At 31.8% G+C, this 24,871-nt stretch overlaps 2 protein-coding genes across 2 annotated transcripts; one reads left to right on the top strand and one right to left on the bottom strand.

Moving 5' to 3' along the window:
• Nucleotides 1-36: 36 nt before the first annotated feature.
• Nucleotides 37-17,689, bottom strand: LOC133336265 (MATH and LRR domain-containing protein PFE0570w-like; the record flags this gene model as incomplete). Its single annotated transcript, XM_061544548.1, has 12 exons — nt 16,943-17,689; nt 6,334-7,272; nt 4,027-4,176; nt 3,185-3,316; nt 2,851-3,081; nt 2,536-2,718; nt 2,450-2,476; nt 1,282-2,400; nt 791-1,129; nt 631-732; nt 209-460; nt 37-150 (listed from the first exon to the last, which is right to left on the bottom strand). Coding segments are annotated over exons 1-12 (4,335 nt in total), but the record flags the coding sequence as incomplete, so codon positions are not given.
• A 1,909-nt stretch (nt 17,690-19,598) lies between these two features.
• LOC133336264 (uncharacterized) lies at nt 19,599-20,153 on the top strand. The gene has a single exon (XM_061544547.1). The coding sequence runs from the start codon at nt 19,599-19,601 to the stop codon at nt 20,151-20,153; it is 555 nt and encodes a 184-aa protein (XP_061400531.1).
• Nucleotides 20,154-24,871: the final 4,718 nt, after the last annotated feature.

Genomic DNA, 24,871 nt, shown 5'->3' with positions numbered 1-24,871 from the left:
TGGAGTGGACTTATTTGGCTTTGAATTTCTTTCGACCTTTTTTGCCTTTTTATTAATTTTACGCCGTTTTTCACATAGTGGTTCCATTTTTCTTCTTTTCGTTGGTGGCCTTTTAAAATACACTGAATCGCTGGGACGAGTAAACAAGTTCTAGAAAATTGTTCATATTTTTAGAGACAATTCCAAATGGTTTCTGTATTGTTCATACCTTCTTTCTAATTCTCCTATTATCACTTGTATCCGAAATACTTGTATCTTCTGAAGTAGTTATTTCAATTTGATCCAATAATTCATCTTGACAATCGTCTGTAATATTGCTTAATGTTGTTAATTCGGATTTTGAATCTTCTGAATTGTCATGCATATATTCGCCGTCATCTAAATTTACGGAATCATCATCCTTAATATCTGGCACGGGTAACTCATCCAATTCAATATACTTTTGTTTAGTAAAATCATCCTTAAATTTAAAAAATATAAATATATTTGAAAATAAAAATGTATACGCAACATTAAAAAATATTATTATTACAGAATGATCAGGTTCAAAAATGGTATTTTTGTTTCCTAAAAAACATTTTGTAAATACATACCTTAAATTTTATATTTTAAAATTAAAATAAAACTTACAGAATTCTCCTCTGTTTTCACTTCACTTGCTCCAGTTAGTAATCCATGTTCTGAAATCGAGTGATTATCTCCATATTTCATATCATTTACTGAATTTGTCTCCTATTTTTCAAATATACAAATGTATTTCATCAAAACAATGAGATGTGTAGTTAATTACCTTTGAGTCATCGTTGCATTCGTCTTTTAACGGCTTTAAATCATGATGACAAAAATGCATAGCGTCTTCTTCTTCATATTTAATTTCAACGTCTTTATTATTTTCGAACTTTTCTTCAGTTTTTACTTTCAATAGTTCATTAATATTTCGATTTTGCTCCAATTCGCAATTTTCTATATATTCTTGCTTCGGAATAGATACTACTGCAGTTATTTTCAAATTAAAAGGAGCGTTATTGAGTTCTGCATTAAAATTTGTTGATGCTTGCATATTATTCGATTTAGGTTCGATCGTTTTGACATCGGTCATATCTGATTTCGTACATTTATTTTCAGATATCTGAATAAACATGACAAGAAAAAGATTTTAATAAAAATTTAATTTCAATCGGACAAACGTTTGATCTTTTCATAATGATTTACATAATTATTTACAAAATTATTTATGGTAATTTACTACGCACTGAAGGTAGTCGAAATATTAATACCTACCTCTTCAGTATCTTCCTCAAGGGCTTCGGTGGTTTTAGTTTCACATGTTTTCGTTGTTTTATTCACATCTTTATCTAAATATTTGGTTGAGTTTATGTTAGATTTTATCGAAATGTTATTTGATTTAATTAGACTTTTGGCATATGGATGAGAATCATTCTTGTTTAAAGATTCTGTCGACATTTTGATAACATCATTATTCTGTAATGTTTGATCGAATTCTTTATATACATGGTGATTATTGTTTGTATCTTCCATTGTTTCTAGAATTTTCACATCTGTCTGAGATCTTGATGATAAGGACTTTTCACTGATTGACGTCATAGAATTTTCAGTTGTTGCTATTATTTCGAGATTATCTTCAACTACTTTTAAATTATTTAAATTTGTTTCACTTTTTTCGAGGGTTTCTTCATTATCTTTACAAACACTGACAATCTTACAATCTAGAGACTGTTTTCCAACTGAAGAAGTAGCGGTTTCCACCGAAGTTTTTGAAGATTTTAATTCTGGATCATTTAACACCTTTTTCTGAGTTCTTGGAGCCATGTAGTCGTTCTCAGCATTATGTTCTAGTGGCAGTCCTCCTGCCGTCGATACACATTTTCCCACAGGCGATTTTGATGTTTTTAATTCCGAAAATACTTCATCAATTGCTGCTAGCAACTCATTTGCTCCATATGTATGATTTTCATTTGTCGCTTCCATATCGAATTCGTCATCAAATATATCACTCAATTCATCTATGATATTTAGAATTTGTTTATTTGTTTCACTTTCGTTAATAAAATTACCTGTAGATTCATTAGAAAAATTCTGTACACAATTTTCAACATTAATACCTTTGTCGTCTTCTTTGGCAGGTTTTACATCTGAAGTTTTTGAAGTACATATTTCTTCGAAGGTCGTCACCACTACATTCCCATTGGTATTGACTTCCAACGGTGTATCATTTTCGTCATCATGTACATCTGCAGATACGTGGGCAAATAATGAAGTTTTCATTGGCCGATCATTTCCTTCTATAGTAGTTTTTATATTACTTTCATCTTCAATTTTATTAGGAAATACATTTTCTTCTTTCTTTTTGTCGGACAATGTTTCGATAAATGGTTTTGTCTTCCAATGATGGGGGAGTATTTCCTTTTATTATATTAGCGGAATTAACCTTAGGGCCATTGTTTTGATTGTCAACCTAAATAAAAAGAGTATATATCAGAAAAATATGTTTAAAAATATAATTTAGTAACTTACTTCATGAGATTTTAAGCTGGAATCCAAATGGATTGTAACATCTGTCGTTTCATTAGTCAAAATTTGTGACGGGACATCCTGTGAATTATTACTTGGCTTTTTTACGTCATCTTCTCTAATATTAATCGTCGTTGCAGTATTTTCGTCGGGGATATGGTTGGTATTAATATTTATATTCGCTAGCTTGAAAATAATTAAAGAATTATAAATGTAATAAATGGAAAATGTTTTTGACATGGTAACCATATCTAAATCTGAACCAATTTCAACAAACTTAATGTCATGCTATGGGTTGCCTGCTACATAAGTACTTACTTTTAGAGACTGTAAGAAGGGCTTTACATTTATCGGAGTTAAATCTTCCACTAAATAAACTTTGCCATGTGTAGATAAATCGAGAATATTATCTTCATTATCAGTATCTGATTCCTTATTAAGAGCAGCCATAGCATTTTCCGTACTATTTATAGCTGTTACAACAGATGCGTTTAAAACCGTAGTGGAAAAATCTATAGCCTGAGGTGTATCAGCAGCATTTGGAATATCCTATAAAGAAATATGCAAATATTTAATCAATTATATAATAATGGCGTATAACTATCATTTCACATTCTTGTTCATAATGATATACATGGATTATTATATTTACGTTATGTATGTCCTTATCTCCATCTGCTCCGCTGCTAATGTCTTGTAAATTCTTTAATGACACTTTGCCAGTTATGGATAAATCAAGGACATTTTCCTCATCAATTATTTCGCAACTATTATTTTGTGGTTTCTATAACATAACAATAATGAATATATTAAATAATATGAATTGAAAATAATATTTATGTAATTGTTTACTCTAAAATTTTGTTACGATGTCGTAAGACAGAATAAGATATGTTAATCTTTTAAATCGCTCTATAGCTTTTTTGAAATCTAAAAAATCGCATGGAATATTGTTTTCATCTTTGATTTCATGTATATTTTATACGCCAATTTCCTCTGCAATATTAGGTGGCCCTACATTTATTAACACACATTTTTGCAAAATCCAATTGCAATTATATTAAAATATAGAGAAAATCAGTCGGACACAACTACTACTGAAGTCTAACTTTCTGCGGATCTATATTTAGAGCCTGGACAATATTTTGCGGTATTTGCATCTCTTGACAGGTTCAGGTCAGCCACTCCTCTTGTATATACTGTCAACTTATCCATTATTCAGTACGTGCATACCTATTATATGAACTACGATAAATGTAATCGGTCAAGATTTTCCTTATTTTCTTACAGGGTTTGTGATTGGAAAAAGGGGTATTCCAAAAACCCAACATTGGGAATCCTGCCCACCATCGAGAAGAATAACTTTTCGTTCATTGCAAGAACAACTATTACATTAAGTAAATTCATTTTTTTATCCTTTTAGCCTTCAAGTACATATTGAAAATCCTAAAAAAATTAAATCGAGAATGGAGGAGGTCTCCTTAAGCTACTTACCTTGCTGTTCTGCATATTTTCAAGTGATTTGTTGCCAGTTGTGGATAAGTCTAAAATACCTTTTTCATCGTCCAAATTTATATCGTTTATTGGTTCGTTCTCTGTGGGACTGCTGTCATCTGTTTCGACGGAGTCCTCATTTGCAATATTCTTTAAATAAAAAATCATAATGAAAAATGAAAATATTGATAATATATATATATATATATATAATATATATATATATAATATATATATATATATATAATATATATATATAATATTTATATGGTTTTTATTGAATATGTTAATGAAGTGAATTTTATATATGGATATTTAATAGCATTCAACATAATTACAGAAAAATTGTATATCGGCAATAGCTTAATATTAAGTTTTCAAGACCCAATCTATGTTTAGTGCAGCGAACGAAAGTTTTGGAAAGAGTGATTAAAATGAGATTTAATAGGACCATATAGAAATAATATATTTTTGTAAATGGCAACAGCACTGTCAGAAAGCAGACGTTATTTCAGTAAATATCAGTAAAGACTCTCATTTAAATTATCTTCTGATCCGAAAAGTAAAAAAAAAAATATTTTATTCATAAATTACGAATTATTAATATGTATAGCTTTCGAAGTAAGAATCTATAGAATTATCTACGTTAATATACATTGATGGCCAAAACTAATGCAACTCAATAAATGACCTGCAACTATAAATAAACTTATAGTAAAAGTTTTTCCCCCGAAATAAATAAGCAATTTATTCACATTAAAAAATAAACAAACGCAAAATTTATTTTGAAATTAAAAATATTCTATGGAAAACTAAATTAACCCAATTTTTCCTAAAACTAAAGCAACTTTCTGATGTTTTCTTTTAAATAAGTAAATGGTTACGGCAGCACACCTACGAGGCATTGAATCAATAAAATTCTCAATTTGATCCTTGGGAAGAGTATATCCCTGTTTGTTTGTGAAACTCTTGATTTTGCTATATATGATACTCCAAAGATGTTCCGATAGGTGATGATTGTGTTGGCCATTTTAAAACCCCGAGGGAACCATAGGGTTTTCCAATACTTTTGTATAAACAATCCGATCCATCACTTCATAAATCTCCTAAGTATATGGAGCTCCATAAAAAGAAAAACAGACCAATACCATTATTGATCGTCCTGAATACTTGCCAGTACCCTTTCAATACTGTGGCATGAGCCCTTATTTTGGAACTTTCTCACGTTAATATATGACTTTAATTCCTCCGTTATCATAATTTTTCTCCACTCATTCGAAATCCAATTAATATGAGCTTTTACGAAAGGCAATCTGGCTTTCCGAATCCTTTTAGAAATAAAATAAATTTCTTGGTAGTTTCTGTTCTTGACGTTATATCCAACTATAACCGTTTCAAAAATTCCGTTCAACTCTTAAATGGGTATTTTTTACTGCCATGATAATTTGTTGATCAGTACGAACTAATGTTCTTTTGCAGCCTTCCTTCGTGCTGAACAGTCACTACTGATATAGTTGCATAAAATCCGCTTATAATTCGGGAAATCACTGATTTATTCTGAAATAAAATTCTGTGATAAATTATGATCACAATCACTAGTAATCAGCTGTTTTATGGGTGTACTGTATTTTTTCTAGGATTTTTTTTATATTTTTTCGACAGTAATACCATAGACACACGACAGCCTTAAATTGCATTAAAAATTTCTTAATTTGAATTAATATTTACCCCTAACAGAGGAGAGTTTCTGCATTTACGAAACAGTTTTTTTTTTTTGCTTCAAAACAATGGTTGAAATTTGTCTTCATTTCTTATTTTTATTTTCATAAATATAAATAAATTTGACAAGAAACAATTAATTTTTGACAGCATTGCCATATTGAAATTGCCTAATTCAGTATAAATTCAGTTTGATTTTGTGCATTAACAACACATAAAAATGAGGATAATGTACAAGTTAATTTAAATTAAGGCTGTTAATGCAAAATAAGGCTGTCGTCTGTCTAGGCTATAATACAAAATTGAAAACAGACACATTGTAATAAAATCCTTTACCTATAAAAAAAGAAAATTAAAAAAACAACACTATATGTTTATTTATATAAAAAAGATATACAACATTTTTATCTTTGCAATTTCAATTGATTTAATTTTGGTCACCAGTGTATATAGGAATTAATGTTTCAAAATAGTTTTAGGCATGCATTATAAAAATCGATATAAACAAATCTACTTGCTGCGAATTTATAACATTCATGCGACACATATTAAAATAAAAAGTCATGCAATATATGAATAAACCGTTACCTGTGTTATGGTATTATTGTTGTTTTTACCATTAGTTGTATTGTTATTGTCACAATTATATGGAAAATTTTGATTTAAAGAAATTTCACTAACTACTTGAATTCCATCCATATTATCCTGATAATATTTTGAACTAGTATCTATGTCAACGTCAACTAAATCATGGAGATCAATAACGGTATGACCATCATGTATTTGTATTCGATCGGTCTTAATAATTGGCTCGTTATTCCCTCTTGCTACTGGTAAATACTTGTCCAATATATCTTTTGCCACTAACTGCATTGTAGATTCAGTAATTAATTTAGACTCATAAGGATTTTCTCTACAACTGAAGCTTTCATTTAAAGATGACTCTCGATGATTCACATGTGTGCTAGTGGAGGACATCTTTTTATCTCCTACAACAATGGTTTCAGATGTATCTAAATGTTCTACATTGATTATAGTTAAGCCGTCATCTATCTGGATATTACTATTAACCAATGATGCACTACATGTTGATGTTCCTTGTGAAGACTTGGAATGTCCTGATGATGCAGATAGGTCACAGATCATTTCAATATCATCGTAATCATTATCACTTTTTAAAAAGACATTTCTTTGATTGGAATTCGTTGGTATGTTTTCCTTGTCGTCTTCAATGTTTTGTGTTAGATCGACTATGTTTACTCCATCGTCAATGTATATAGGATTGTTGGTGTTTACAGATGTGTTGTGTTCATTTTTGGTTATTATTTTAATCGTTTCATCATTAACGAATATTTTTACTTCATCGTCGGTATCAATTTCTCTTAACTTTCCAGTTCTATCGGTATCATTCCATTGTGGCTCTATTAAATGATAATCGTAGAATTTTCGCATATATTCCGAATTACTGACTTTTCGTTTATATGCTGGTTGTTTTTGTTTTTGTTCTTTGGAAGGTTTTTTCTGTACCTATAATTTTTATAAATTAGCAGTTAGTTAAATTGAACAAATATTGCAAAATAGTACTGTAAATTGAAACGAAAAAATAAATTATAAAATTTTTGAACCATGTTTTATGGAATCTCCCACATTCCAATTCGTAAAATTAAACATAACTATATAAAAAGGTCTCTATAACATATATTGAATAAATCTTAAATAAATCAAACACAATTACATTTTTTAGAATTCACCCTTAATACTTTTTTGTACCGGTTTTTTTTTCTTTTGAGATAAAAGTCACATAAGAGCGGTCACTCACGCTACTTCAAATTTTTAAAGTTTTGTAAAAAAAAGTATAATTCGCCAGAGGTGCCCCTACCCGGGGCAGCTTCGGCATTTGACAGTGTGCATTCGTCACCCATAGGCATATTATTGTAATTATCATTGCTATCAGTCGTGTTAGAATTCAGATCATCTAGAGGTTCTATTTTGTTTTAATATGCGATTAATATGAAATTAAAATTGTATACCACTTTAAAATACCAAATCTTCCCCCATAGAACTTTTTATAGTTTTATTATTATTTTTACATTGTAATTATTGACTTTTTAATAATACTGCCATGAAATTGGGATGGACATAAAAAACAACTGTAAAAATATAAAAACTCGTGCATCTAAATAAGCTTATTACCTAGAGATCTCACAGTTATTTATTTTATTATTCGATACTCTTGATATATTTGTATTTAGTTCATTATTAAAATAAAGTTAAAATGTACAGGCAATAGTATAAATTTTTGTCAAAAAACATGTATTTATATTAACATCAAAATCAAACGACATACAATTCCTACTATTAATACATCCATATAAATCACTAACATTACATTACAAACAACAGGGACCTAGAAGAAGATATCCTTGAAAATGTACATTAGGGTTACGGCTTCTTGCAACTTAATGATTATGTGATTCATCCACATAATTATTCTAAGTTGGAACCCTTCTGAGATTCCCACTATAGATTGATTTAAAATTTATATGTCCATTTAAGGAAAACCCCATTTGAGCACACTAGTTTTTTTTTTTTATTTATTTAAAATGTATTACCTCGCATTCATATTCGTAATATTAACATTTTGAATATAATGCGGATGCAAAAGCATTCACTTCATTGTGCTCCAGCACCAATATGAATGTTAATGGTGTTAATAAATCATTTTTATTTTTATTGCTCCATTACTTGAAGAAACATGTTTACAATCAACTTATCTTCTGTTGGTGTCCTTTTTTCACATTCCATGTTTGCAATATCTTGCATATTATTAGTTTTAGACGTCATTACTCACTTTTTCTGCAAATCGTTGACCTTTTCTAAATCCGAAAACGTTAACAATTTCATTGAAGCTGTCTAAAATATTTTGGTCTACGCAAAACTCTTCAAATTTGCACAAAGCTTCGTTAAATGACAGTGACTTGGAATCCTGTTTAATCAAAAAATACATATAATTGTTAAAAAAATTATCTTCGGAGAAACGAAATGCCAAATAACATATAATTCGGATGAAAAATGTTCCAAAAAACATGAAAAAAAGTGTAGGAGAGATGGGGGCATTTTTAAACACTTTTTCCTTTCAAGCCTCATACATTTTTTTATTTTATAATTTTTGGTTTTTATAAATTTTACCTAATAGGTGCAAATGCAACATTTACACTGAATATACATATGACATACTTTAAGTTCTATTTTAATGTTGTAAATGTTTTTCAAGAGGACAGCTGAAATTTTGTATCAGATTCTGAGTGGGTACGTAAGAAATAATAAATTTCTTATGCCCTTTACAAATCACAAAGTTGTGAATTTTAAGTATTACACTGTGCGACACAAAAATTTTTCTGGGGTTCTAATGTACCAATTCTGTTTAGTTGGAATCCCTGGACCACGAAAATACCTTTGGTTTTTCTGGGTCACTTCGAAAATTAATTTTATAACGGTATATATAGAGAAAAACGTGGTTTCATGGATTTTCCATTTGAAACTTGAATAACTTATTTACTTTATAACGGATTTACATTATTCTTTTTTCTTTCGAAGAGTACAATTTTTTTTTCTTTCAAACAAGATATATATTTGGTAAATCGGTTGAGGATTGGCTGAGTTACAGCGGTTGAAATGTGAAAAAATACGCATAAAATGACAAAATTTATTTTTCTTCGGACTGTACGATGAAATTATGATATCAAGCCATATAAGTTTTATTATATTACGGGGAAGAAAATTAAATTAGCTTTTGAAAATGGTAAAAATCAAAATCGGTTAAAAAATAGATGACTTATACACATTTTTGTATTGATTCTATGCATGTTCTCCAAAACAGGGCAAATTACCTATAGTGCGTGGGTGAAATTAAAAAATCTAGCGGGGAAAAATCCAAAAAATAACCACCACATATTTTAAGAACTTTATTACAGTATACTTATTTATATTATTGATTTATATTATTTTTTTATTTGAAGGTTTATTTTTTATTTAAAGATCAAAAACCAGTAAGGAAAGCAGTAAAGTCGGACGGGGCCGACTATATGATACCCTTCACCACTTTGGGTATATTCAACAGATGAATCATAACAGACGTCGAATTTTTGAAGGACCATTAACATGAAAATGGATCCATAAACATGTCATTCTGTAACCTACACTAAAGTTTTCATTTGGTCAGATATAGGGTTGCTTCCTACAATGGGACAAAGTTATATAAAGCAATGTAAAGGAAATGTATTATAGTAACTACAGTTCATTGTACCAATTGTGTGGAAATCAGACAAACTTTGGGTCTTTAGTGCACAATTTACACACACTCGGAAGAAAAAATATATAGGAGCTATATCTAAATCTGAACCGATTTTCACGAAACTTAACACACATAATTCTAGACCTTATTCATTACGCAATACCAAATTTCGTGCAAATCGAAATATATATAGGGACTTTGGTGCAACATTTACATTAAATCGGACAAAATTATATATGGGAGCTATATCTACATCTGGGCCGATTTTCAGTAAACTTAACACACATCATTCTAGACGTAATTCATTACGATATGCCAAATTTCGTGCAAATCGAAGGATATATAGGGACTTTGGCGCACCATTTACATAAAATCGGACGAAACTATATATGGGAGCTATATCTAAATCTGGACCGATTTTCTCAAAACTTGGCAGACATCACTCTAGGCTCAACTCAGTACGTTATGCCGAATTTCGTGCAAATCGAAATATATATATATATAGGGATTTTGGTGCACCATTTACATGAAATCGGACGAAACTATATATGGGAGCTATATCTAAATCTGGACCGATTTTCTCGAAACTTCGTAGACATCATTCTAGACTCAATTCAGTACGTTATGCCCAATTTCGTGCAAATCGAAAGATATATAGCGACTTTGGTGCACCATTTACATGAAATCGGACGAAACTATATATGGGAGCTATATCTAAATCTGGACCGATTTTCACGAAACTTGGCAGACATCATTCTAGACCTAAATGATTAGGCTGTACCAAATTTCGTGCAAATCGAAAGATATATAGCGACTTTGGTGCACCATTTACATGAAATCGGACGAAACTATATATGGGAGCTATATCTAAATCTGGACCGATATTCTCGAAACTTGGCAGACACCACTCGAGGCTTAATTCAGTACGTTATGCCAAATTTCGTGCAAATCGAAAGATATATAGGGACTTTGGGGCACTATTTACATGAAATCGGACGAAACTATATATGGGAGCTATATCTAAATCTTGACCGAATTTCACGAAACTTGGCAGACATCATTCTAGACCTAATTCATTATGCTGTACCAAATTTCGTGCAAATCGAAAGATATATAGGGACCGTTTACATTAAATCGGTTAAATATATATATGGGAGCTATATCTAAATCTGAACCGATTTTTCCCAATTTCAATAGGGTTCGTCCTTGGGCCAAACAAATGAGCTGTGCCAAATTTCATCCAATTCGGATCATAAATGCGACCTGTACTTTGCTCACAAAAATACATGGACAGACAGACGGACGGACGGACATGCATAAATCGACTTAGAAAGTGATTCTATGCATATTCTCAAAAGGAACCATGTGTCTATCTCGTTTCCTTTTGCCTGTTACAAACATATGCACAAAGACATAATACCCTGTACCACAGTGTGGTGAAGGGTATAAAAATTTTCATTTGTGGTTATTTTGATTTCATGTATATATTTATATGAAATCAAAATACATTTTTGGTATGTTCCCGTACTACGGTAATTTACTAATTTTTACTATATTTTCAGTATCATCAAGAAAATATTGTAATCGTCGTATTGTGCAATCATTCAAATTTTGGAACAGGCATTTTAAAATTATCAAGCATTGTCAACAATGTGCAATTGTTTGATTAGATAATTCGATGAAATGATGTACATATACAGTGGTGGTCACAGAATTAAAACATTTACTGTGGTGAATATTTTTTGATCAGCCCTCGATTCGTTTGAAGTATTTTCGAAAAATTTCTAATTCAGAACACTTCGATATACAGCACTTAAGAGATTTAGTGTGAAAATGGAAAATTATTGCATGCAATTTTTCCATAAATAACGGTTTTTATGAAAATACATCGACTTTGAAGTGGCCATATAATTAAAACATTGTGTGATTTTTTACTTTACTGCATTTTTTGAAAATGTTTTTAAAAAGCTCTTTAATTTAGTTAAATTATGTAAATTAAGCACCGATAAAATCATTTACTGATAAACATTTTTGAAAAAATCTGTAAAATCTATCAAAATTGCCAAAAAATTGTACAGTACACCTTACATTCAGAAAATAACCCTTATTATAGAAAATAAAGGTCCGAATGCACCAGAAATTGCTAGAATTAGTAGAAAACAATAAACAATTCTCAAAATAAATAAATATTTGAAATAAAAACTGAAAAAAATGGGAATTAACCTTAAGGAACGATTCAATTTCGATAGCCTTTATTGAAGAAGGCCGGAAAATTTTTGCAGTATGTGAGGAAATATCGATTGATATTGGCATTTATTATATAAAATCGATTGTTCGAGTAGTACATAATATATTTTATCAAAAAATCTATCAGTCACAACAGAACGAACAGAGATCAACGCCTATGTTTACGAGAAAAAGTTTCTGCCACACAGCAGCATTTTTGATGCTCAACACAAGACTTTAAATATTTGTCAAATTGTAAATTTTTTCTTTCTTTTAGGCTAAAATAGATTAAACGGACATTATTATATTCAAAAAATATTATTTTGGAAAAATATTGTCATGTTCAATATATTTTAAGGGTCAAGAGTTAACCATCAAACATGCTGCTGTGTACCAGAAACGTTTTCTCGTAAACATAGGCGTTGATCTCTGTTCGTTCTGTTGTGACTGATAGATTTTTTGATAAAATATATTATGTACTACTCGAACAATCGATTTTATATAATAAATGCCAATATCAATCGATATTTCCTCACATACTGCAAAAATTTTCCGGCCTTCTTCAATAAAGGCTATCGAAATTGAATCGTTCCTTAAGGTTAATTCCCATTTTTTTCAGTTTTTATTTCAAATATTTATTTATTTTGAGAATTGTTTATTGTTTTCTACTAATTCTAGCAATTTCTGGTGCATTCGGACCTTTATTTTCTATAATAAGGGTTATTTTCTGAATGTAAGGTGCACTGTACAAATTTTTGGGCAATTTTGATAGATTTTACAAATTTTTTCAAAAATTGTTATCAGTAAATGATTTTATCGGTGCTTACATTACATAATTTAACTAAATTAAAGAGCTTTTGTAAAAACATTTTCAAAAAATGCAGTAAAGTAAAAAATCACACACTGTTTTAATTATATGGCCACTTCAAAGTCGATGTATTTTCATAAAAACCGTTATTTATGGAAAAATTGCATGCAATAATTTTCCATTTTCACACTAAATCTCTTAAGTGCAGTATATCGAAGTGTTCTGAATTAAAAAATTTTCGAAAATACTTCAAACGAATCGAGGGCTGATCAAAAAATATTCACCACAGTAAATGTTTTAATTCTGTGACCACCACTGTATTTTTGTTCTTTAAAATGTTAAAAAATGTTTTTAATCCAAGCTTTGCACCTCGACATGGTTCCTTCAAACCTTAATTGGCTTAAATATAGTTTAAGGCCCGGGGCACTGGTTACAACGGTATAGTTTTTAAGGAAATCCGTATTTCTGGAGATATGACCTCCCAAAGGGAGGGTATCGATTATAATTTTAAAGGTTTAAGACATTGATTTGAAACTAAATGTATTGGGACACAATGTTTATGCAGAGGAGATTCTGTTGCGTAGCCGAAGTTGCCATCTACCCATGGGGGAAAGTCAAAAATATTCAGTAGAAGGCGTCCACTCATATTTACTATTCTAATGAAAATGATATTTCGTCCCATAGCCGGAGATGTCATCGGAGATATTCTTAAAACCTGGCCAGCCACACCTACTTCTAAACATGTAATAATATTAAATAAAAACCAGTAAGGAAAGTTCAAAAGTCGGACGGGGCCGACTATATGATACCCCTTACCACTATGGGTACATGCAAGACATGCTAATATCTACAATATCCTGTAGATATAGAAATTTCGCATACATCAGACGGGACCTAATTCAGTACTATGTGCAAAATATTGTTTCAATCGGACCAATATTGGGAGTTTGGTGCAAAATTTACTTTAAATCTGACGAAACTATACATTGGAGCTATATCTAAATCTGAACCGATTTCAAAAATTTGGCATATAACTATATAGACCTAATTCAATATTCTGTGCAATATTTTGTCTCAATCGGACCACAATTGGGAGTTTGATGCATCAATAAGTTAAAATCGGAAGAAAATATATATGGAAGCTATATGTAAATCTGAACCGATTTTCTCCAATTTAAATAGGGTTCGTCCTTGGACCAATTAAGTGACCTGTGCCAAATTTCATCCAAATTGGATCATAAATGCGACCTGTACTTTTTTAACAAAAATACATGGGCGAACGGACAGACGGGCATACATAAATCGACTCAGAAAGTGATTCTATGCATATTCTCAAAAGGAATCACGGGTCTATCTCGATTATTTTTGTCTGTTACAAACATATGCACAAATACACAATACCCTGTACCACAGTGTGGTGAAGGGTATAAAAAGGGGGTTATATGGGAACTACCCCTAAAAGGGGGCGAATATTAATAATTTTTGGGAGGGAGGATTGTTACCATATACGACTACAAAAAACCAAATTACAAAGAATTTTGTTGAAAAACGCGTTCAAGAACCCCAAAATACCCTTATATGGGGGATACCCGATAAAATGGACCTATATTTATAATTTTGCTACCCAATAGGAACTCAAAGTATAAAATTTCAGCAAATTCGGTCGAAAAATGCCATCAAACCGCAAAATTTATGGTACCCTTATATGGGAGCTATCCGAAAATATGGACCCATATTTATAATTTTTAGTGGAGAGATTTGCTACCCAATTACAACTCAAAGTACCAAATTTCAGCGAATTCAGTTAAAAAACGCGCTAAAGAACCTCAAAATACCGAAAATTGGGGGATACCCTTATATGGGAGCTATGCCTAAACGTGGACTCCAATTTCAATAGGGTTCGTCCTTGGGCCAATTAAGTGACCTGTGCCAAATTTCATCCAAATCGGATCATAAATGCGACCTGTACTTTGTTAACAAAAATACATGGACGGACGGACAGACGGACATGCATAAATCGACTCAGAAAGTGATTCTATGCATATTCTCAATATCAATGGTTGTTAAGGTTTGTAACTTTGCACATATATATTTGAAGATTTAAAAGAGAAGAAAAAAGAATTTACAAAAAAATGTTGTTATTGCTTTGTTGTTGCTTTTTGAAATTAAAGAAAAGTCCTTATTTTTTATGGCGGGCATGATAACTCCTCACTGGAACATCGGACGTTTCCACGACAGAGGGGTCTACGATCCGAAACGACCCGAGTCTTACTCGGCCAACGTCTGTCACCTCAGCCCATTGTATAAAAGCAATAGGGCTGCTACAACAACAACAACAACTGGAACATCGGAATCCGAAAATTCCAACGGTGTTAGAAAGAGTACATGTCTGCCTCTCGTATGAACTAGGATTACTGACTTCGCTCTAAAATTAACAAAATGGCGGACCTTCGAAAAAATATTTTTGGAAAATCGCCGATTTTTGAAGTTAAAAAATAAGGAAGATCTTCACCGATTGGCTTTATCCTAGCTCATACGATAGCTACACACTCACAGAGAAACGTGTACAAATTTGGAATCGATTGAATTATTAGTTTTTGAGTTATCGTGCCCGCCATTCGCAAAAGAGAAAAACGCGTTTAAAGTTTGAGAAGTCCTCTAGCCGTCACTTGATGCTGACACAATAAATCGGCTATATCTTCAAGAGTTCTTGAGATTTTCATTTGGAATTTTGTAGAGACATTATTGAATTAGTGTAGAATCGAATTAAATCAAAAAAATTTGACCCCGAGAATGGGGGGGTCCCCTTAAACAAATTGTATTTCGACCGTTTTTGATTGACAGGGTAAGTGCACCAAATGTTTATTTAGTTTTAATTGTTACGAAATTTTATTTACTCCCCAAGCCATACAAATTTGTTGAATTAATTTGTATTAAAGTTGACTAAATTTACAATTTGGTAAAATTGTGTTTTTTGCCAATAGTTTGCAATTGTCGGCATGCCTTGTGCCTATAGTCGGGATGGCGAATTTTAGTTAAACAAAAATTATATATGTAATCGATTTTTTTTGTTTTACATTATTAAATTATTATTATCGGATAATTCCAACCGGTTTGTTTCAAGGATTTATATATAATTATTTTATTTATTAAAATATTACAATTATCAAACATGGTGTCGACCTTGGGAACCTGTTATCCAATTATTCACCCATATGCCGACTATAGGAAAACCTAAAAATTTTTTGTTCCCAAGGACGGCATCGATAAAAATGTCCTAATTACAAATATTTTTTAATAATTTTAAATGCTAAAGCTTTCTCCTGTATGTTCTGTACAAGTACGAAAATGATCTTTGTGAAAAATATATAATTTTAATATAGTTACAAGTCTTTTAAAATCGACATGCCCACTATTTTTTTCTTGAGAAACATGATTGTTGTTAAAAAAAAACTCATTGACAAAATTCAACATTTTCCCCGAATAAATCAACTTAACTCGATGAAATTTTGCACAGAGATAGGTTGCAATATCATTGAAGATTATTCAAGGTATTTTTAATATTTGTTATAGGATTTTTTAGTTATTTGAAGTTATATACAACAGATGCGTGGATTGTTTAGGAATGTTTACCATATATAATTGTTGGTATAAATCTAGTTTAGGAGCGTGCTCCACTCTATGACATTCATGCCGACATTAGGAGCACTTACCCAACCGATATTTTTTCTGAAAGTCATATTTAGAGTGAAGCCCGCTACTAAACTCGATTTATTCCAAAAATTATATATGGAAAACATTATTAAACAATCCACGTACTTCTAGCTTTAATAGTCTCTAATAATCATTCCATTAATTGAATAGCTTACCCGTTTTGGCTTAGACTTATAATTTGTCGAAACCCATTTGTGTGTAGTTTTGAGGTTTTTTAAATATTCAAATGGCTGTTTTTGTTTCTTGGCTCCTTTTTCAGCTCCAACATTTTCTTCATTGTTATTGTTGTTCGTATTTTTCTGATTTAAAGATGCCTGTACATTTAAATCAGTTTCAACGTTGTCCAAGTCTATACATATAATATCAGTTTCTTTGGAAGATTTCAATTGTTGTTCTTCCATCCCAATATCTTCATTAAGAAGTACATCACATTTCACCTCTATGAAACAATCGTTTTCTTCGACACTCAAATTGCCACTCTCTGGGGCATGTTGATGGAAATTTTCTGGCGAAGTGTTCGCAGATTTGGATTTTGTTACTTTAGAAACATCCAAATCTATAACCGTGGGAGATAAAATAGATGAACTTGGTTTCATCGCTCCAGGATCTTCCAAGTCAATACACGGAATGTTGATTTCTGTATTTTGTGTTTTGGAATCTTCTAATAGCTTTTCCTCTGTCCTAATACCTTCATCAATAAGCTCACGCTTGATCTGTACGCCACAATCTTCATTGGCTTCGTTATCCATTTCTATATGTGTGTCTTCGATTTTAATGTCATCATCATTTTTGATATCAATTTTAAAGCCGCGATCTTGAACATCCAATACATTTGCATTCCTGGCGTCAGATCGAAATGGCATTTCTTGAGGGTTTACCGAGATCGATGAATGAGATTCCATAGTTTTCGTTTACTCTATTCTACACTTCTTCATTGATCGCTTTCATTGGAATAACTGTTTTTTTTCTGTCATTCATTATTTAAAGCCCATGGCTTTTGCATTTAGATTCTATATATCTATGTACTTAAATTGTTTAAAATAATACTAAAGAAAGAATTTGAAAAACGAACATTTTAATATTTTTCGCAAATTATATTTCGTAGAAGACCCACCAACGCAAAATAAAAAGAAATTATTTTTCCATTTAATTTACAAAAGTACCGTTTTCAATTCTGTTGATGCCGTAGATATGTGACGCATAGTGTTGGTAAACGTGTAAAGATAAATGAAAAACATGGGCATGCCCTGTTCACACTTTGCAGTTGTAGACAATAGAGACCCACCAACGCAAAATAAAAAGAAATTATTTTTCCATTTAATTTACAAAAGTACCGTTTTCAATTCTGTTGATGCCGTAGATATGTGACGCATAGTGTTGGTAAACGTGTAAAGATAAATGAAAAACATGGGCATGCCCTGTTCACACTTTGCAGTTGTAGACAATAGAGTTGTGTAGTTCCGGTACGACCGGAGTTTTGAACACTTTGACTTCCTCCCTCAAAACAGCAATAAAATATTTATATCAAGCTTGAAGTGTGTCATATGTAAAGGTTACATATCATGGTACAATTATAAAAGGTAACAGCAAATCCCAGCTGATTTGATTCCAACGTTATACTAGTGTCAATATGAATTTGACAAATTATGTTTTTAAAAATCACCCAACAGGAAAATTGGGAACGCATACAATTTAAAATTGTTCTTTATTAAATGTGCTCCTGTATTCAATTTACTCAATCTGCCTGCTGGGAAAGTTTGAGGAAGCAAATCTTTCTTCAAGGAATAACTCGCTATTCCCAGCATTTTCATATGTGTTACACATATATATGGCAATGGCTCAATTATAGGAAAGATGTGGAATAGATAGAAATATAAATTTGATAGATTTTCATTCATGTTTTTCAATTTTTATTTTGAGGATTCGAAAATATTTCATTTTCAAAATAAAAATAATTTGATGATAATTTGTTTGTTTATTTACATTTTTCTGTCAAATGAGTTGACACTAGTAGAACTTACAAAAACAAATTTCCATGTGGTTGTTGTATCGTTTTTTGTACAACAACACTTGCTGTTACCTTCTATTATACCATGGTTACATATGTAACTATAAGTTAAAATTTATAAGAAACCAAAAATTATAAAATAAACAATTTTATGAGGCTTGAAAGAAAAAAGTGCTCAAAGGTGCCCCCTCTCCCCTATGTAATTACATATCGTTTTGACGCATTGACATTTTCGTATGTTTCAGACAACGAGTTCGAGCTGCATATGTAAATAAAGTGACAGCACATACGCAAAATGCATATAGTGAAAAAACACCTTAAGGTGTATGCATGAATTACAACAACTAATTGTATTACAAAAACAAACGTTTCCACGACAGAGGGGTCTACGATCCGCAACGACCCGAGTATTTCTCGGCCAACGTATGTCGCCAAATAGATATTTGAGATTTAAAAATAAAAAAATAGTCCACTGTTTGCGAGATATTAATGTGTTGTACGTGTTGACATTCAGTTTCTGGAACGGTCTTATCGACACTAAGTTGTGTTAGTGTTCGAAAACTTATTATTACTAAGTCTATAAAGGTGTCTCAAAAATATAAAGTCTTATTGTGAATGAATATATTGGGCTATCGATGTTATGCATAACCCTTTTTCGTAAACAAACAATTCCTCTCGTTGTTTTGTTTTGAGTTTTATCAGCCATTTTTTTGTATCTCCCCATATTCGTAACATGTGAAAACTCGGATTATTTGGCTAAAGATTATTTAAAAATAATTATAATAGAAAAAAGTATTTTAAACATGAGTAGAATAATAGAAATTATTGATTCCGATGACGATACGACGGCACCAACAAAAACATCTTCAAATTCGGCAAATGAAAACTCACCAGCGCAATCAAGAAGGCGACCTCGTAAAAGTGTCCTGCAAACAATTGATGATCCAGAAGTACAATTCCAAACAATAGCCGTGGAAGATGAGGATGGCGGAAATTCGCTTGAGGACAGTAGTGTATTGAAAAGCAATCCCATAGGAAGGTCAACAACACGATTGATACCAAAAACTACTCCAAAAATACTTGCACCGAAGCCACCATCAAACGCAGATGCTATTCAAGCAGCCTTTGACGAATATGTGAATAGGTCAGAGACTAAGGAATGCATGACAGCAATAGCACTGGAACGAGTTCGAGTTAACTACTTACTAAATTTGTTTGGAATGCCGGAAATAAATTTCTCGCTTTACACACAACCAGAAATCTTAAAGTTTCAATTCGAAGAACGATTGAAACAGCAGAAAATGATGCAGAATGTCGGCAATCGGGCAAGAAATCAATCGAAGCCCGAAACAACCTAAACGTGAAATAATTTAATTTTTCGTATTTAGTTTTAAATACATTTTGTATAAAATAAGCGGTGTGATTTATTCAATCTATATTTTGTACATAACTCCTTCAAATATTTTTTCAGTTTTTTGGTATTGGCTGGACAGTTAAAATGTATGATGAAGATAAATGTATATTCAGATGACTACGACATTTATCACATGAGCGGTGGTAGATTGGGAAAATAAATGATTTAGTTATTATACATAACAAAATGTCTTTTTATGCTAACGTTGTGGGATACGCCTTTGTGGTATGCATTTTCGGAAGGAGCATAGGAAATGATTCTAGACAAATATTAGTCAAAAATTTGCAATCCTTTTGGTAATGCCACAGTGGCCTATCTTATATTCAATATGGAAAATTGGTTAGGTCGATGAGGGTATTTGGTATGCTTTTAACCAATATTTTTCAGATGCTGTAAACCGTCAAGTACGCGCCCGATGATCTTTGTTGATTGGTTCAAATATATTTTGGAAGAAAGATCATGAAACGAAACAATATTCGAAGACGAGCTCATTCATGTTGTTCATGGACGAAGCACCCCGAGGTAAATAGTTGGATGTTTCATCGGCATGCGGCGGCTATTCCGCTTGAGCAATATAGGAATTCTGAGTGATACACAATTGTTACATGTATGTTATACGTTTGTCAGGCCTCGAAATTTTGGTCCTAGAACTTTTAGTATACCGATCGTCATATCTCGACTAGCTCATCGCCTGTCCATTAAAGTGCAGGCTACACTACATCTAAAGCCAATAGTCTGGCTTTAGATGACACCTATTGTTTATTGTTTATCAAATGGACCATAAACTTTTTTTTCCATTTTTCGCATCGCTCAAGAGGCCATAATTATATTCCCAACATCATGAAAATGTAAACGGGGTAGTGGATCCGCCATACAATTAAATATGACTGTTGTTATGATGATCGGTAAATATTTAGCGACTTAAATGAACCAAAACTTTTGCTTGAAAATTGACAACATTTGCACATTAAATCATATGCATTTAGTACGGAAAAACATAATCAGTTATGTTCCCATAGCAGGGACGTACGCAGGGGGGCGGCCCGGGCCCGAAATGAATTTTTTTCACAGTAAATATATGCTTCCAACAGCGAATTTTTTCATTTTGTACTACCGGGCCCCCCCGAAATGAAATCCTGTGTACGTTGCTGTCCCATAGTATCTAGAATAATTAATATTTACAGGGGTCTAAACATAATCGCACTTTTAAGTATTCCACCAATCGTTACGAAATATTGCATGTTCTGGTTGAAGTTTTATTATTTCATGCAGTTAATTCATTTAGCCCTAGGACGAACCCTAAATTGGTGAAAATAAATTAAGATACAGTTCACATATATAGTTTCGTACGATTTTACAAAGTCTTAATATTTTTTCGATCGAGACTAAATATTGTACATAATTGGTCTGTTCCAGTAGTGCAAGAATCTACTACTTTTTACTGCATTAACGAATTTTCTTTTATGATAAGGAAGAAAATAGTAAAATCTAGTATATTCCTGCAGTATGGGAACATAACAAAAATGGGTAAACTAAGTCGAAATTTCCGTGTATTGAAGTTTTGTCGAAATAAGTTCAGATTTAGATATTGCTCCCATAGATAGTTTCGATAGAATTGATGTAAATGGCGTACAAAACCGCAGATATTTTTCCCGATTGAGAAGATAACTTGCTTAGCCTTGACCATAGACTAATGAAGATATAGACGACGAAATACTCAAAAATGCGCGGTCAAGTGACTCAAACAAAAAACTCAAAAATTTTTAAAGACGTTTTTTTTGGTGAAAATTGCCTATTTTTCTTTAATGTTTTTTTCTGAGGACATAGTTTTTGCTTAAAACTAACTATATTTAGTGGCATTCCAAATTAAAAGGTTCAAACATTTAAGTAAATCAGCATTGAAAATTGAGTAGCGCATTCAGCAGACTCAATTCGGAGAGGACTGGTGAGAGCATTTCGTCGTCTATACATTCATTAGTCTATGCCTTGACGTAATCGGTTCAGATTAACATATAGCTCACATATATGGTCTGCTCCCGTATTCCAAGAATCTACTACTTTTATGATATGGAAAATAGTAATAAAAACTAGTAGATTCTTGCTGTACGGGAACAGACCAATAGTTTCAGTCGGTTTTTTATTAATGGTGCACCAAAGACCTCTTGTTTGTTCAATTCACACAAAATGTTGCATAGCGCAGTGAGTTGACAATATTGAACATTGATATTGGGATCGTAGGGATATGATATCGTGGCAAATGTTAGAAATTCACATTAAAATGATCAATTGTAACAATGGACAAAAATAGGTATACTTATGTGACGATCAGTTACTATTTAGGATATCAAATGTTTTTCTAGTCTCCATTATGAACCGAATACCACGATACTTGGACATCCATTGTCACATTAAAGCTCATATATGTATACATATATTTTAACATATAGGTGACAATTAAAAAAGCCATACAGTTTATTTGCTACCTGTGTAAAATTCTATGTTGATGTACAAGCATGTAGCTCATTTGAAAACGCGAAGGAGTTCGGATTTTATAAACCAGCTTCAATATATTTCAAGATTTTAGAAATATTTTGTCATCCGAATTCAATGTTATTTGGCACAATAGAAAGTTTTAGATAAACAGAAAGGCGGAGAAGACACCGATCTTAGTATTTTATGGGAAATATTGAATAATTGCAACATACCGCTGTTCTGAATCGGGTATATAGCCGATTTCTTTGTCTCTCATTGTCCGAAATGTATGTAGACGGAAACGAAACTTTACACGCACGGACTCTTTTGAAAAAATCTAAATAATTTTCATTTATTCGACATTTTTTGTAATTTTCTATAGACATTCCCTTTCTTTCCTTTTGTTGAATATAGTACAGCGTACAGAGGTTCCAAAAAAGTGAATTTCTTTTCTTGATATTCATTGTATGAAGTTTTTGCTAAACTAAATGATATTTCATGTGTTTTAACCAAGAAAGTAAGCAGCAGCACTTGCAATGTTTCAAAAAACGATATGCAGCAGTAGCTTTGCGCTGACGGCAGAGAGCAAGCGAGAAGCGTTGCTATGATCTCTGCGTGTGCATTGTTATGGTATAGCGCAAAAGGTGTTAGAGTAGATGCTAAACTAAGACGTTTCCGCTGCAGATTGTAAAAACACATTGGTGTGTGAAAGAAAGACGTGCACAGTGGTTTTACTTGCATGCAAAGATGAATAAAAACATGAAGAGCTATTTTTGGTATTTTTATTCTAGCAATAACGAAAGGAATATAAATAACTAACAACTATGAATACATAACATTTTTTCAGCATGATATCCCCAGCTTCCTTGGAATGTTTATCTTTTTAATGAAAATGTTGTGTGTTATTAATCGCCGGACAAAGACAACAAAATTACAATGCGCTCTATATAATATATTTTTTAAATTTTGTATTTAGTAACCTCTTGGAGGCGATTTTTTTAATGGAGGCTTTGCAACAGAAATTCATATTCCAAAATTTTTGAGTTCACCGAAGATTTTGGCAAAAGCCAATGTGCATATTTCAATACACTTATAGCTTATCAAATGGACCAAAAACATTTTTCAATTTTTCTCATCGTTCAAGAGGCCATAATTATATTCCCAACATCATGATTTATTTAGACGGGTACAGTAGACCACGGATATAAGAACATATTATAAAAGAAAATCACGGACATAAGAAAAGGTTACACCCATATATGAATGGGGTTTATTATATAAAATACATTCATATAAGAAAAACCCGCTTATAAGAACAAATTTCTCGATTTTTTTTTTGGATGTTCTTATATCCGTGATCTACTGTAGTGGATCCGCCATACAATTAAATATGGCTGTTGTTATGATGATCGGTCAATATTTAGCGACCTAAATGAACCAAAACTTTTGTTTGAAAATTGACAACATTTGCACATTAAATCATATGCATTAAGTTCGGAAGAACATAATCCGTTATGTTCCCATCGTATCTAAAGTAATTTCATATTTACAGGGGTCTAAACATAATCGCACTTTTAAGTATTCCACCAATCGTTACGAAATATTGCATGTTCTGGTTGAAGTTTTATTATTTCATGCAGTTAATTCATTTAGCCCTAGGACGAACCCTAAATTGATGAAAATAAATTAAGATACAGTTCACATATGTAGTTTCGTCCGATTTTACAAAGTCTTAATATTTTTTCGATCGAGACTAAATATTGTACATAATTGGTCTGTTCCAGTAGTTCAAGAATCTACTACTTTTTACTGCATTAACGAATTTTCTTTTATGATAAGGAAGAAAATAGTAAAATCTAGTATATTCCTGCAGTATGGGAACAGACCAAATGGTCGAAAATCCGTGTATTAAAGTTTTACCGAAATAAGTTCAGATTGAGATATTGCTCCCATATATAGTTTCGATAGAATTGGTGTAAATGGCGCACAAAACTGCAAAAGTTTTTCCCGATTGAGACGATAACTTTCTAAGCCATGACGTAATCAGTTGAGATAGTTCACATATAGCTCACATATATGGTCTGTTCCCGTATTCCAAGAACTTTTTACTATGATAAAAAATTCTTTTAAGATATCGAAAATAGTAGTAAAAACTAGTAATTTCTTGCAGTACGGAAATAGACCAATAAT

Source organism: Musca vetustissima, unplaced genomic scaffold (assembly GCF_032173495.1).
Source record: "Musca vetustissima isolate MV318-11 ecotype Yass unplaced genomic scaffold, APGP_CSIRO_Mvet_v1 utg16088, whole genome shotgun sequence".
Lineage (NCBI taxonomy): Eukaryota > Metazoa > Arthropoda > Insecta > Diptera > Muscidae > Musca > Musca vetustissima.
This window is presented reverse-complemented; position numbering and strand designations above follow the sequence as displayed.

What these genes read in the sequence shown, in the direction of transcription:
- LOC133336264 (XM_061544547.1), top strand. Translation starts at nt 19,599, where the DNA reads ATGAGTAGAATAATAGAAATTATTGATTCCGATGACGATACGACGGCA.